This window comes from Hyperoodon ampullatus, assembly GCF_949752795.1.
Source record: "Hyperoodon ampullatus genome assembly, chromosome: X".
Classification (NCBI taxonomy): Eukaryota; Metazoa; Chordata; class Mammalia; order Artiodactyla; family Ziphiidae; genus Hyperoodon; species Hyperoodon ampullatus.
In genome coordinates this window covers 45,192,617-45,205,807 of record NC_136913.1, presented here as the reverse complement: position 1 = coordinate 45,205,807, position 13,191 = coordinate 45,192,617, and the positions used below count along the sequence as shown (strand labels likewise).

The following is a 13,191-nucleotide window of genomic DNA, read 5'->3' as shown; positions in this document are numbered from 1 at the left end:
AATTTCTATCTTAAATTTATTGAAACTTCCTTTGTGGCCCAGCATGTGATCTGTCCTGGGGAACATTCCATGTGCACTTGAAAAGAATATGTAGTCTGCTGGTTTTGGATGGAATATCCTGTAGATATCTATTAAGTCCACTAGTCTATTGTGTCATTTAAATCCACTGTTGTCTTATTATATGTCTGGATGCTATGTCCATTGATGTCAGTGGAATGTTAAAGTCCTCTACTATTATTGTATTATTGTCAAATTCTCCCTTTACATCTGCTAGTATTTGCTTTATTTATTTAGGTGCTCCTATGTAGGTGCATATATGTTAACAAGTGTAATATCTTCTTGTATTGATCCCTTTATCCTTATACAATGCCCTTGTCTTTTGTTATAGTCTTCATTTTAAAGTCTTTTTGTCCTTTATGAATATTGATATCACCACTTTCTTGTCGTTAATGATTTTATGAAATATCGTTTTCCATCCCCTCTCTTTTGTTCTGTGTGTATTTGGCCTGAAGAGATTCCCTTATAGGCAGCATATTGAACGGTCTTGTTTTTTAATCCAGTCAGCCACCGTATGTCTTTTGATTGGAACACTTAGTCTCTTGACATTGAAAGTAATTATTGATAGGTGTGTATTTATTGCCATTTTATTACTTGTTTTCCAGTTGTTTTTGTAGTTCTTCTCTGTTCACTTCTTCTTTTTGTTTCTCCCATTGTGATTTAATTATTTTCTTTAGTACTATGCTTGGGTTCCTTACTTTTTGGTTTTTGTGTGTCTTTACCATGGCTACCATGATTTGTGGTTACCATGGGGTTCAAATATACTGGCCCATAATTATATCTATGTGACTTAAACTGAGAGTCATTTAAGTTTAAACACATTCTAAAAGATCTACCTTTTTTATTCCCCTCCCCTACATTTTGTGTTTTTTTAATCATATTTTACATCTTCATGCTTATCCCTTTACTGTTAATTGTCTTTATACTTGATTTTACATTTTTTCTTCTTTTAATCTACGTGCTTGCTTATTTAATTGATCTTAAATCCTTACTATATATTTGCCTTTCTTATTTGGGAATTTCCATTTCCTATAGATTCTTACTTCTTTTCTATTTAGAGAAGACCCTTCAACATTTCTTTTAGAGTAGGCTTAGTATTACTCATTTCATTTAGTTTTTGCTTGTGTGAGAAGTTCTTTATCTCTCCTTCTAGTCTAAATGATAACCTTGCTTGGTAGAGTGTCCTATAGGTTGCAGGTTTTTCCCTTTCAGGACTTTGAATATATCTTGTCATTACCTTCTGGCCAGCAATGTTTCTGTGAAGAAATCAGCTGATAGCCTTATGGGGGTTCCCTGGTAACTGACTATTTTTCTCTTGCTGCCTTTAGAATCCTCTTTCACTTTTAACATTTTAATTATGTATCTTGGTGTGGTGTGGGTCTGTTTGGGTTCATCTTATTTGAGACACTCTGTGCTTCTTATACCTGGATATCTGTTTCTTTCTTCAGGCTTGGGAAGTTTTCAGCCATAATTTTCAACTGTCTTCTCTCTCTCTTCTCATTTTGGGACCCCTATAATGTGAAAAATTCCACACACACACACACACACACACACATACATGTATACATACTTTTTGCTGTTCTGATTGTGGTTTCCATTTTCTATCTTCCAGATCACTTATGTGTTTTTCTGTATCACCTAGTCTGCTGTTAATTCCTTCCAGTGTGTTTTTCATTTCAGTTATTGTATTCTTCAGTTCTGACTAGTTCTTTTCTTATATTTTCTAATTTCTTGCTAAAATTCTCACTATGTTAGGGAAATTCTTTTCCCTAATTCAGTTAGCTTTCTTATTACTAATGCTTTGAATTTTTTATCTAGTAAGTTTTTATGTTCCATTAGCTGTTTTTTCAGGGCTTTTCTCTTTCTCTTTCAATTGAGACAAATTCTTCTGTCTTCTCATTTTGCTTATCTTTATCTGTCTCTATGAAATTAGGTGAAACAATTACCTATGGTGGTCTTAGAGGGATGTCCTTACGTGGGGAGTATCCCTATACAGTCTACAAGGCCCCACTGGCTTTGGTGGCAGAGCTGGATTTGATGTGAGCACAAGTCACACCTTTCCTCAGGGTGTGCTGGTAGCTGTCACCTTGGTAGGAGGTGGGGCTAGAGATGGAGGTGCTAGGGCCAGAGCAATGTGTGAGTCAGGGCTTCCCCTCTGTTCACTGGTCATCACCGCCCTATTGGGAGCAGGGTCAAGTCCCAAGGTGCTGGAGCAAAAGCCCTGAGGATTAGGTCCGAGCTGGCTCAGTTCCTTTTAAGTGTGTGCTCTTTTCCCTCCCAGCACTGGCACCCTCACCCGAGTGGAGCAATGCTGGAGAAAGAGGGGCTGGTGTGGGTATTCAACAGTGGTGGGGGCATGGGCTGTGTTGGTCTGACTGCCATCAGAGATCTGGTCTGCCCCTGATGCTCCACCTGTGCAACTGCCAGTAACAGCTGCCCCCTGCTTGCTCAGATGCCACTTAGGATTTGAGCCACCATAACATCTTTTTTTTATTGACGTATAGTTGATTTACAATGTTTCAGGTATAATATATATATATATATATGTACACACACACACACACACACACACACACACACACACACACACATATATATGTTCTTTTTCAGATTCTTTTCCGTTATACGTTGGTACACCATAGCATCTTACAGCCAAGCTTTTTCCTTGTTGTGGCAGCCCTTAGTCCCATGTGGAGCTGCCATACGAGGCAAACTGTGCTGGAGCATTTGCTTGGCTCAGGCTAGGATGCATGCCAGAGTGGTCACAGGAAACCAGTCAGCCAGCTGGGTGGTTTCAATCCACCCTTTCTGCCCTGCTTTGGGAGCTAGCAAGTTTTCACGGCCTCCTCCCAAGCAGAGTCCAGGCATCCCACAGCCGTCCTATTAATCCCACCGGTCCTTCAACCAGCCAAGGGGGCTCATCTTCCCTTTGTTGGACCCAAGGGCCGAGGCACCCAATCTGTGGCTCAAACCACCACTCCTCAGGGAGGATCTCTACATGTGTAATCCCCTTTCTCTTCTGAGTCCCCTCCTAGGGGCACAGGTCCCAACTTGATCGCTTCTCTTCCCTTACTATCTGATTCTATGTGGATCTTTCTTACAGCCTTGGGTATATAGGAGTCCTTCTGCCAGTCTCCTGTTAGTTTTCAGTGAGAACTGTTCCACATGTAGATGTATTTTTGATGTATTCATGGGGGAAGGTGAGTTCCACTTCCTCCTACTCTGTCATCTTGAGTCCCTCCAAGTCTAGGTTTCTTACAGCCCTCCTGTTAGTCCCACTGGTTTTCTAACCAGCTAAAGGGACTTGTGTTCCTGATGTCAGATTCCAGGACTGTGGTGCCCAATGTGTGGCTGGAGCTGCTCATTCCCCAGGGAGGCTCTCTGTCTTTGTAATCCTCTCCCTCTTCTGTGTCCCCTCTCAGGGGCACAGGTCCCAACCTGATCACTTCTCTTCCCTTCTTATCCAATTTTGTGTGGATCTTTATTACAGCCGTGGTGGTACAGGAGTCTTTCTGCCAGTCTCCGGTTAGTTTTCAGTGATAATTTCTCCACATTTAGATGTATTTTTGATGTGTTCATGGGGGGAATTGAGTTCCATGTCCTCCTAATCTGCCATCTTGATATCTTCCCCCAGGAAGTTTGAACTTCTATCTAAAAGCAATAAGAATTATATAAGGATTTTTCTTATGAAATTTTCAAATATATAAGAAATTTTAAATGGTAGCTTCTACCATTAATATTTCACTATACTTTCTTTATCACATATCTATCCATCTATCTATTCTGCTATCTAATAGAAAGGTTTAAAACCAAATATTTACATGTTATGTGGAGAAAAAATTGAAGGAATAAAGACTAGAGGCAAGGAAAAAAGATAGGCAGTGCTGTAATTGTCTAGGCAAAAGATGATGGTGATTTGGACTGGTGAAGTGGTAATAGGAATAAGAAGAATTGGACGTAGTTAAAACATATTGAAGAGATAGAATCATCAGGACTTGGTAGATGTTTGAATGTGTGGGTGATGGAGAGGGATGAGTATAAGTTGTAGTTAGGAGTACAGACTCAAGAGCCAGATTACCTGGAATCAAATCCTGGCTGTGCCACCTATCAGCTGTCCCTTCCCTATGCCTCAGTTTTCTGTTCTGTGAAATGGGGATAATAATCCTTATTTCATAAGATTGTTATAAGGGTTACCTGAAAAAATATATATGTATCTTAGAACAGAACCTAGCACATAGTAAATTCTATATAAGTGGATGCTATTATTATATGTAACATTATATATAAGAGGTGACACTCTGGTTGGAAAGATGTGGGTTCAAATCCCAGATCTATTATTTACTAGCTATGTAATATGAGATTGTTTTTTCATTTGAAACATGGAACAAATAGTAACTCCTTCATATGAGTTTTTGAGCATTAATTTAAATGACAGGAAACAATATACATCTCTTATTTTTAGAATGACCACAGATCTAAGATTATCTGTGGAGATCTTCCACAAGAATTCTTTAATTGTGATTATTTTCAGAGAGACAGTTGGGTTGCTGGTAAAGCATCAGTAGGAAGTAATGAGGGGGGTGAGGATGGGTAGCACACTATGTCACAGTGCTAAGATTCCAGGGCTCAACACTCCTTTTCCCCCAAGGCTGCTGCCATCCAACACTTAGAATCTGCAACCACTGAGTTGAACAAAATCCTGAAGGCCAAGTACCCGACAGAGATGATCATTGCAACCAGGTCAGTCTTCCTTTGGCTCTCAACCTTTGGGATGTTTTTGCCTCTCATGGGCTGTTCCTCAGTCAGAGATGGGGCTCATTTTAATAACTTGGGGGTTGAGGCCAAGGAAAGCATATGTTTACCTTCCCAAATCAAATTTCTTCCAACTCAAACCTCCTGAAGAGAAAGTTTACGGGGTGGGGGGGGGGGGGGGTGCGAAAAAGGTGAGATTGGAGTGAGGGCTCTTGCTACTCCAAAAAGACAAAATTGTAAGCCACAGATTTGGAAGAAGCGTTACAGAAGGGAAACACATTCCATACCATTCAAGAGCATAACATAGCTCCCTACAGTAGGGAGACCTTGTTTTCCATTTAATACTTGGAAAATTCTCTGTGGTACCTGCTACAGCTGCTTTCTCATAGCTGAGCAACACATTCTCCCCTTCTAAATACGTGGGTCATTCATTCCTCCTGGGACTCTGGTGGGTTCCTTCCAAATCTACCACATTCTCTTTTGAGAAACAGTCCCTACAGGTACCATCGTCCCAAAGTCATTATATTTGTACTGAATTAGCCAGGCCCTTGAACCATAGCTGATTTGACCCAGGGTGAAACCCTAACCCAAGTTGGACCGACTGAATTCTGTTTCCTGGAAATTTGGAATTTGGGCTAAGAAATGCTAGTTAAATTCTCTTAGGTACTGGCATATTTCACCATATGCATATGAAGAATCAGAATAAACAAAGAGGGGAGAGGGAGTGGGGGGAGAGGGGCAAGGAGAGGGAGGGAGGAGAGATCAGGAAAGAGAGAGGGAGAATGAAGAGGAGGAAGATGGAAACTAATGACATTATAAGAGAGAAGGTCTCTGGACCTCATGGTCCATGTCACATTGTGTCATCTATCTTATATTTCCAGATTCCTGTGCTCAGCAGTGGAAGATTTTGTAGTTGATATTGTAAAGGCCTGGAGCCAGATAAAACAGAACAATACAGCAATAGAGTCTGTGATTTTGAAAGTAAGTTTCCATCCTTTTTTCTTGTACTCTTTGTGGTGCCAGGGTCCCATTTTTAATAAAAGCAAATGTGCCTTTCACTGGGAATTGTAAAATAGCAAGGAGGAGCAGCTGGTAAGCCTCCCTGATGGGGGAAATCCTCATCAAACTTCCACCTTTCACCAAATGAAGGGTGGCACTATACATGCTTATCCATGTATCATGTACCTAAGCATATGCCAAGCATCTGTCCACACCGAGACACAAGCGTACACCAACATGTATGCACATGTTTGTATAGCAGAACATTCTTGAAAATACATACAAATACATGCTAGAAATACACCCACATTCACCTCTATAACAACCACAGTAACAATAACAGCTAACACTTATATAGCACTTACTCTGTGCCAGGAACTGTTCTAAGCACTTATAATGTATTAACTTATTTAATCTTCACAACTGCCTTAGAATATAAAAGCACAAATAGATTAAGTGACTTGCCTAAGTTTACAAACTATTAAGTGATGGAGCTGGGAACCAAGCCATAATCATGTAGTACACCCCCAAACATACACACAGACAAAGGCAGACACCAGGCACCCATGCAGAGCCACATCCACATTCATAGGAGCATGCCCATGAAAACACCAATCCAGAAATGTTTATCTTTCCTCAGTTTTGCCATATTACACATCATTTTATAGGCCACTCTGACATGAGAAAGACTAGGCAACATATATTGATGCCTGCAGCTGTTCTGAAACAAATAGTGTCTCTTTGACCCCCTAACACCCTTTGGTTATCTTATCACATCTACCCAAGCAGTTCTTTCTCTAAACTTTCATCTCCCCACATGTAGCTTTCTATGCTCAGTGTTCCTGGCCAACTAGTACCCCTCCCTACCTCTCCCCATACCATCTGACTCCTCATTCTGTCCTTTCAGGCACAAATCCCTCATAACAATGCCGTGTCTCCTTCCCCATATAGAGCGACTTAATGTATGACAAGCTCAGTGTCCTGATTGATATCCTTGCTGAGGATGCAGCAGTTGGGAAGAGTACCACAGCACATACAGACAGTGCCAAGGCAGATGGAAAGCCCTTCATCCCTCAAATAGACCACATAGCCAAGTGCAAGTTGGAGCTGGCCACAAAGGCCCAGAATCTCCAAAAGTCCTTGAAACTCATCATATTCCAAGTTGAACAAGGTAAAGGCCCCAGGGTTGTGGTGATTGAGGTAGGGGAAAGAGAAGGTTCCTGTGGGTAGTTTGCTGGTCTACCTAGCTCTGGGTCTACTATTTGACATCACTACCAAAACTTGACTAGATTCTGCATTCATAAAGTATCCAAAGTCTGTCCTCAGTCTCCACTGATTTGAAAAGCCTCAGTCCTGATAAGCTTCCCCTTTGGCTCCTCCTACCTCCCAGGCACTCAACTCTTGCTACTTACTTATTTTTGGAACTAACAATCATCCTAAACAATTACAGCTGCTAAGTGGCTTGGCTCAAAGGTCTGTCAGCTTCAACCTCCAGCCATGGAATCTTTTTCCACCTGCGTCTGTCCCCTTCCAACCACTGAGCCTATGATGATTTTAGAAATAAAATAGTGTTCATCTCTGCATGTCTTACACAGTATTAATCAGGCACAAGGGCTCTGAGAGTGGTCCTGGCAGCTCTAGCATTGATTGCCATTTCCCATAACTCATGACAATCTGCAAGCTTCCAACAAAGTATGAAAACTCTTTCAACTCCTCCAACTTCTTAATTAACATTTTGGTTCCCACTTCTTCTCCACAATGCTTCTTTGAAAAACAGTTCAGAAAATATAACACCAAGTGTGTTCTGCCTGAGCTATTGGAATTGAACAGAAGTCCATGTAGCAGGGAAGTCCTTTTGGCTGACCTTTGACCTTTAGCTACAGTACCTTCTCCTGCCTTGGTACCTTTACCTACAGTACCTTCTCCTGCCTTGGTACCTTTAGGTACAACCTCAGCCAAGTTTCTAAGAAAGAAAGGAAATAACCCTTCTGCACTGTGAAATCATTAAACAGCCAGTTTGCCTCTATTTCTGTAGGTAGTTTCCAAGTAGCAGGGATCAGATCAATCTGATGTAGCCATAACCCTGTCACAACTAATCCTCAGCCTGCTCCATCAATACATAAGTCAGATTTAGAAGTGCAACTTGTGGCCCTGGGACAGAGAAAGGGTCCCCTGGCAGCACAGGGGTTGAACCTATGAGCTTTGGCATAGGCTGAGCACCTGAGCTATACAATATACAGGCTGGTAAAAGAAAGGAGACTTCTCAAATATTCTGGGTATTGGTGAGACATTTGGTTGAAAGAACGGCATGTTCCCAGAGGCTTAAGTTTAGAACAAAGGTCATGTGAGTAAATGAATTAACAAAGAGGCGAGAATGGAGGTAGAAGAACAGAGAGTTTCCCACCCTGCTCTCCCTACCCCTGGCCCCAAGCTTCTACTCACAACCACATTTACTGGACGATAGGAAAAGAGTAACAAGTCAAACAGAGAAAGCTCAGGCACGGATGTGAAGAGACATGGCAATACTGTAAGAAAGCTGAAACCACAAACAGCATCATGGAGGAGATGTGATGATCAAATGGGAGTCTCCATTGTCTCCTCACACACTGACTGGTATTAACTAAACAAAAGAGATGCTCAAGAAATGTGACCAATCCTCCCTCCCTCCTTTCCTCCTTTTCTTCCTTCCTTTCCTTCCTCTCCTTCCTTCCTTCCCTCCTTCCTTCCACTTTTTCTCTATAGTTCTTGATGAGCAAAGCCGACAGACAATATCAGTCAAGAACTTTAGTTCAACTTTCTTCCTGGAAGATGACTCAGAAGATATTAACCAGATGAGCCCAAGACACCGTAATGATCTTTCTCTTCTCCTTCCTTTACTCTAAGCTTCATCTCTGTCTTCTAGTTCCCAGAGAATAAAGATGTATTTTCATGCATCTTCCTTTAGCCATAATCCTACTCTGCAGTAGATATCCCTCCCTCTTCTCCAGAAACCTCACACTATAAGACCCCATGCTTATGTCCAGAAGTAATGACCCCATTAGATACTTTGAAAAGGCTGGCCTGATGAAACCCAAGATTTGAAGCTGTTTCACTGCTAGCAAGCAAGCAGCCCAGCCTTACTATTCTGTCAGTGGAAGTCCCTGTCCATCCAAGATGATCCCTCTTTGGAATGAGAACCCTGAATATTATCGAGGAGAAAGTCATTAAGCTTGACCCTGCTTCAACAGAGAAAGTGGGGTGAAATACAAGTGGGGGGAAGGGCTTTCTTGTTTGTATCTGACACCAAGGTGACATCTTTTGTGTCTAGGTTCTCGTCTTGGTACTCTGTCTTCTATATCTTCTCTCAAAAGTGAAGACCTAGATAACCTCAATTTGGAGCACTTATATTTTACACCTGAAACTATGTAAGTATTTAAGCCTATCACCTTCCTATGGCTTCTCCCTTTCTCTGGTTAAGAGAATAGTCTAAAGATACCCACAGTCAAATGCTGACTCTACTTACTAGTTGTGTGACCTTACACAAGTAATTCAACCAAACCTCAGTTTCCTCATGTATAAAATGGAGATAATTGTAGAACTTGCCAGATAGATAGGTTTGCTGTATTTATTGAGTTTATATATCCAAAGTACTTGCATTGGGCAGCGTTTGGTACCCATAGTTAGGTGCTATATGTGTTACAGTTGTTATTATTATTTTTTTATTAAAACAACTTCATTTCATTTCAAAGAACCTGTTTTTCACTGTTGCCTTTAATAGTAAATGATTGGAGTTGCTAAGAAGTAAGTGGGCATTTAGGGGACTAGCTAGCAAATCTAAAGACATCGGTCTCAATAGCCCTACCTCTTTAGAATATTCCCAGTAGCCAAGTTCCATCACACTCACTCATTTTGAGTTCCATTAAGAAAATCAGTTACATCAGTTAGAGAATCCCCAATTTCTGGACTGTGGTCAAGGAAGACAAATCTCATGTGAGAGATGTAGGGTCAGTTTAGTAATGAATAAAAAAAAAATCTGTGGTTAAGTAGCTAAATTGTACCTATTTTCAGTTTCTCAAAAGAAAGTCACAGCTAGCAATTATTTAAGTTTTCTGCAGCTTCCCATTTATTCCTATATTCAACTCCCATTCCCCTCCACTTTACCATTGGCTTAAGCTCATATATGAGGCCTCAGTGGACCTACATAATGAGTTTTGATCAATGGTGTGCTGGAAAATGTTTAACAACCAGCTCTCTGAGGGGAGGAAAGCCCTGATTTATTCCTGGTGTAAACCCTTCCATCATGGCCTATTTCAAGCTACTGATATAATGTCATTGAATGCAGAGTTGGGGATTATAGGCATAATCAACTTACATAAACTGGTATGAACTGGCTCCAGCACACCACTGGTTTTAACGGATGGATGCAGAAGAATAAAACAAACTGCTTGGTTTTGTTGTTGTTGTTGTTGTTGTTGTTGTATATATATCTACCCTCTTTTATCAGTTTTTTTTCCTTCAAGTGTGTGGTCACTTTGCCCTTTGATGTGAAAGTACTACAAAGGAGTTCAGACACATCTGGAAACAGTAATACAAACTTTTCTCTCATCATATATTTTTATCTGAGATACTTAAATGTTCTTTCTTTATGGGAATAAGTCAATGACTCTTATTTCCCTTTATTTTATGTGGAGAAGATAATGGCCACTCATATCTGACAGCCTCCAAAGATGACTTCTTTATTATGAACCCCAATTCCACTGAATCCGCCCAACTGGCTGGGTGTCCTCTCTTACAGCTAACAAGTTAGTTGTTAACACAATAGGACATCTACATGTGCCTCTCAAGAATATTAAGCCTTGTGCGCAGTGTAGAGGGGGACTTCCCTCAGTGGTTGTTGATCATGCAGATAAAGTCTGCAGCCTAATGATAACAGCACTTCTTTCCTGCACCAGTGTCTATTCTCTTCTTCCGTTTGGCTAATTTCAGACGCTTCAAAGAAAGGTGTGTCATGAACAACTATTTTGGAATTGGACTAGATGCTAAAATTTCTCTGGAATTCAACACCAGAAGAGATGAACACCCAGGACAATACAAGTAAGGAAAAGAAACTCTCCTCCCTACATACAAACACACAATCATAATATACACATGTATTCCCACATCCCCTACCTCACAGACAAGAAACAGAAAGAGTCCGTCCTTTGGAAGTAAAACACATTAGTCTCAAGGTTAGTCTAGTGGGATAGCTTTCCCCAAATATTGACCAAATCTGTGATGACGCTGCACTGGCATCCTGAACTTGGAGTTGCTTTCATAGTCTTGACCTGTGTTCAGCTAACTGTGTTACTGTTACTGAAAACAGATTACATTGACTCAATTCAGCCAATTGCCTATCTTTGTTCTGTCTCCAAGAACTTGATGAGGTCCTAGTAGTGGTTTTAGGTCTGTTCTTGCTTGGCAAGGCTGCAAAGTATCAAAGATCGCCCTACTGGTTCTTAGTGTTCCTAACTTGGTTCCCCAGGACCTACTGATTTTACCCCATCTTGTTTGGTCTGCTTGGCACCTTCTGGTACCTTTGTACTACAGGCATACACTAAGGCAGCCTCAGAGTTCTTGTGGTAAATTGAAATTACGAGTAAAAAGAAGCACACCCTCCACCCATCATCATCACCCCCTGCCCACCTGCCACCAGAACTTCTTTCTCAGAGCAGGCCTGGGCTGAGGAACAAGTACTTTATCAGCTGTGTCTTGCAAATATTGCTTCCCAGTTGCTTGTCTTTTTTGTTATTATTGCTTGTCTTTTCATTTTTAATGGTCTCTTTTGAAATACAAAAGGTTTGAATTTTGATGAGTTCCAATTGATCAATTGTTTTTACAGACCATGCTTTTGATGCCATGTTTAAGAAATCTTTGCCTAACCCAAGATCTTAAAAATTTGCTGTTTTCTTCCAAAATTTTTGATTTTGCTCTTACATTTAAGTCTATGATCTGTTTTGAGTTACTTTTTATGTATGGTATTAGGTAAGAATCTGAGTTCATCTTTTTGCACATGGATATCCATTTACCACAGCACCACTTTTTAAAACTATCCTTTCCCCCAATGAATTGTGTTGGCACCTTTGTTGAAAATCAGTTGACCATAAATGTAAGGGTTTTTTTCCTAGACTCTCACCTACGTTCCATTGATCTATGTGTCTATCCTGTGCAAGCACCGTGCTGTCTTGATAACTGTAGCTTTATAGTAAGTTTTGAAATTGGGAGATGAAAGTCCTCCAACTTTGTTCTTTTTTCAGAATTGTTTTGGCTGTTCTAGGTATTTTGCATTTCCATATAACCAAACTCCAATTTTTAATAGATAAGGAAACTGAAGTGCCCAGAGAACTTATGGTTTAAAACAGAGTGCAAATAATTTTGTGCTATGTGCTAGCCATCTTACATTTCAAAACCCATGCCCTGTGGTGGCTCATTTCTGTGGCTCTACTTTAAAAGCTCACAGTAAACTCTATCAAGCCTTTCTAGTGATTGTTAAGTACCCTGCCTGTTTTTATCAGAGACTCTATAGTCAACAGGATCTTGTCCTTCCCACCTCCACCACAAGTCTCCTAATATCCTTGCCTGTCCCATATTCTCTTCACTGGCTCCTACTCTACAGTCTTCCTAGTAAGCTTATTTCTATTCTGTAGCATTGAATTAAGTGTTTGATATACAGCTCTTGGAAATCCCTCCACTTTGCCAGAAAAGTTATGCTTCAAAGAAACTGCAGTGGGCTTCCCTGGTGGCGCAGTGGTTGAGAGTCCGCCTGCCGATGCAGGGGACACGGGTTCGTGCCCCGGTCCGGGAGGATCCCACATGCCGCGGAGCGGCTGGGCCCGTGAGCCATGGCCGCTGAGCCTGCGCGTCCGGAGCCTGTGCTCCGCAACGGGAGAGGCCACAACAGTGAGAGGCCCGCGTACTGCAAAAAAAAAAAAAAAAAAAAAAGAAACTGCAGTCTAGAGTCACATGTTTCAAATGAAATTGATTCCAAGTGGCTGAAATCTTGAGCTCCCAGAGTGGCACTTGCCAGGGTAGCTGATGTGTACTAGCTAGTTATGCTCACAGCTTTTTATGAGCCTTACTTTCTAAATATAGCCTGTCTCTTCCAAGCCTGAACCAATATCAGAAGCAAGTAAAAGTGACAAATCAATGGGATGCTGATGCCTCAAGAAGACCCAGGAACTCGTTGCAACTGGTGTTCACATAAGGATACCAGTAACACTATCCTAGCGTTCCCTCTTGTGTCCAGTTACCATTAAACATGACTCCTCTCTATAAGAAGGCACTTGACGAATAAGATGGTGTCTCCTCTTACTTTTCTTCATCCACTTATCTTTATATTATTCACCCTCTGACTACCTTTCTCTACAC

At 41.1% G+C, this 13,191-nt stretch overlaps 1 protein-coding gene across 2 annotated transcripts in view; it reads left to right on the top strand.

Moving 5' to 3' along the window:
* DGKK (diacylglycerol kinase kappa) overlaps positions 1-13,191 on the top strand; it is a gene marked incomplete at both ends in the record, with an annotated part of 169,913 nt that overhangs the window by 144,432 nt on the left and 12,290 nt on the right. For both annotated transcript variants that reach the window (XM_079727400.1, XM_079727399.1), the window contains 6 exons: positions 4,706-4,797; positions 5,691-5,790; positions 6,760-6,979; positions 8,551-8,655; positions 9,116-9,212; positions 10,774-10,881. In XM_079727400.1, coding sequence (XP_079583526.1) covers positions 4,706-4,797; positions 5,691-5,790; positions 6,760-6,979; positions 8,551-8,655; positions 9,116-9,212; positions 10,774-10,881 — 722 coding nt within the window. The remainder of the gene's footprint in view (positions 1-4,705; positions 4,798-5,690; positions 5,791-6,759; positions 6,980-8,550; positions 8,656-9,115; positions 9,213-10,773; positions 10,882-13,191) is intronic.